The following is a 2,513-nucleotide window of genomic DNA, read 5'->3' as shown; positions in this document are numbered from 1 at the left end:
AATCATCAAAATTAAACGAAATAAACATTTGAAATATATGAGTTTGTATGTAATGTATGAATATAATATACAAGTTTCACTTTTTAAATGGAATTACTGAAATCAATCTACTTTTTCATGATATTCTAATTTTATGACCAGCACCTGTATAACACATGCACCTAGATTTACCTCATGACAATGAAGGTCACATCGCAGTAACCCCACAATAACATTAGATGTTGGCGCTTTTATGCTAAATCGATGTAGCCGTTGCTTGTTTTTCTGATTCGTCTGCTCATCAGCAGCATATTTCGTTGTGTTTTTGGTGTATGTACTGCATAAATACGACAATATTCCCGTCAAGTAGTTGCTGCTGCGCACATATTGTGCTGTTGGAGTATATGCGGGTTATAAGAGTACCAACAACTAGGGGTGGAGGTCATCTTCAGTGGATATGAACGATTCTGAACTGATTTTAATCAACAGAAAAATGTCTACAACTCAGTCAGTTTCACAGATATTGAGCTAAACTCTGATCTGGTAGCTGAGTGTCGTATGATATTATAAAACCTACAATAAAAGCACGTCTTCACGTTAAGGCTGTTACCTGTAAAAGGTGGTTTGAGGCAGGCCGTACATCCACGGCTGCAGCTCCAGGCTCGGGTAGTCGGCGAACGGCGGGACGATGAGGGAGAAGATCAGAGACAGGCACACAAAGAAAGCCGGCAGGACCACCTGGGAGGACAGGGGGGGACACGTTTAAAGCGGACGGAGCTCGCCGAGATGTCCCCACAAAGACATTTATCCCGCTCCGACTGAGGCTCTTTCGCATCGAAACGTTCTAGAAATCAAAACGGGAAAAGCTCGTGGGGTTTAATCGCGACACAAGAATGGGGATGCCGAGCGCTGCTGGTCGTCAACTGGTGGCCAGTGGGCCACATTCGGCCCGCAAGTTCATTCTGCTCGGCCCAGGAAGTAGAAAATAAATAGATTAAATGGAACGCCAATTGACAAAGCAATCAGCTCGCATAGTATTTAGTCAGACCTGGCTCAGACACTGACTTAAATTTAACAAAAAATCCTGCCACTTATGCGTAGTCCATGGTAAGACACATGTCCACATAGAGACAAATAAACAGACAACTACAAACAGAGGGACAGTTCAGAGTTACCAATGATCCCAACATGCATGCAAAACTGGAGTAGCTGTAGAGAACAAGCAACCACATAGAAAAGCCCGGAGGTGGGTTTTCGTTCCCGCGGCCTTCTTTCTGTGAGGCAACAGCTAATCACTGCACCACTGTGTCACCCCCATATACCATACTGTCTGATTTAAAAAGTTCTGGTCCTTAAAGACATACAGTAGTTTGGTGACTGTGGAAGCGATGTTCTGTTAAATAGTTACCAGAAGTTTGTACCTTATCAGCCGAGACATCAGCCTTAGAGCAGGGAGCAAGACGAAAGAGGCAAAAGTTCATCCAGGCTATGCTAACGGCTAGCTAAATGTTTGTGTAGTTTTTCTGGCCTATAAAATAGCTCAAAAATGGCATACCAGTGTTAAAGGATGCTACATTAGTTAATAATAAACCTCTACACTTCTGTTTGACTCCATTTGTCTAGTTTGCCACTGCTTTCTTGACCGAACGTCTCTGAGCATGACGACTTTTTTACTCAGAGTTGATTGAACTCAATCTAATCAGCCTTCCTGGAACACTCGCATACTGGATACTGGACAGGAACCAGGAAGTTGAAGCTGAAGAGTCGGTACAGCAAAGCAGGTGTTGACGTTGGTTGATTCACGTACTTCCCACCTCATTGGTAGTTGTTCAAATGTTTCTTTTTTAATATATTTAACTGTAATTAGCCATTTCAGGATTAAATGAGAGGTCATCTGAGACTGAGTGTGTGTGTTAGAGAGTAGGTAGGGACTTGAAACATCTCTAATGTGCAGATCCTGGTCCCGAAAGCACAACATGGCAGCTCCCAGGTCCAGCTGGCTTCAGTTCCTAACACAGGGAGAAGGCGGGGGGGCGTTTGTTAGGTTGTTTCCTCATACGTTGATAATCTGAACCAAAGAACTCAGAGTTTCCCCGCCAGGAACACGTCAACTCAGAGTTTACAGATAAACTAGCGGTTTTTGCTGAACCTCTTTTCCCAGAACCCCGCTCCACGCCCGTCTACCACTTGGGTTCTCACTCCCGACAGCAGGGGTTGTATTTCCCGGTGTTTTGAACTTCCTCAAGTGACCAAAGGGACGGAAATACTTTCAAGTTGAAGCTCTTATCAGAAGAAACAAGCTGGATTCATTTTAAGACCACATAGTGACAAATTAACAGTACAGGGTAAAAAAAAAATAAAAAAAAATCAGAGCTATCTTCGCTGAAACGGTGGGGGGAAGAAAAAACAACAACCAAAAAAAATACCCCAGCCATCTTCATGCCACGTCTGCATGTTGACACAGATCCATGTTTACACGTGTGAAAACATTCCCGCAAACGGTTAACGAGATATCGGTTTCATTACTCCCTCCC

The 2,513-nt window shown here is 43.5% G+C and overlaps 1 protein-coding gene across 2 annotated transcripts in view; it reads right to left on the bottom strand.

Annotated features, from left to right (window-relative positions):
• The window catches only part of LOC108234870 (phospholipid-transporting ATPase ABCA1), a 215,816-nt gene that overhangs the window by 104,771 nt on the left and 108,532 nt on the right, over window positions 1-2,513 (bottom strand). For both annotated transcript variants that reach the window (XM_037976591.1, XM_017414453.3), the window contains one exon: window positions 590-717. In XM_037976591.1, coding sequence (XP_037832519.1) covers window positions 590-717 — 128 coding nt within the window. The remainder of the gene's footprint in view (window positions 1-589; window positions 718-2,513) is intronic.

This window comes from Kryptolebias marmoratus, linkage group LG7 (genome assembly GCF_001649575.2).
Source record: "Kryptolebias marmoratus isolate JLee-2015 linkage group LG7, ASM164957v2, whole genome shotgun sequence".
NCBI classification, from domain to species: domain Eukaryota; kingdom Metazoa; phylum Chordata; class Actinopteri; order Cyprinodontiformes; family Rivulidae; genus Kryptolebias; species Kryptolebias marmoratus.
The sequence above is the reverse complement of the archived record's forward strand: the minus strand, read 5'-3'. Positions and strand labels throughout refer to the sequence as shown.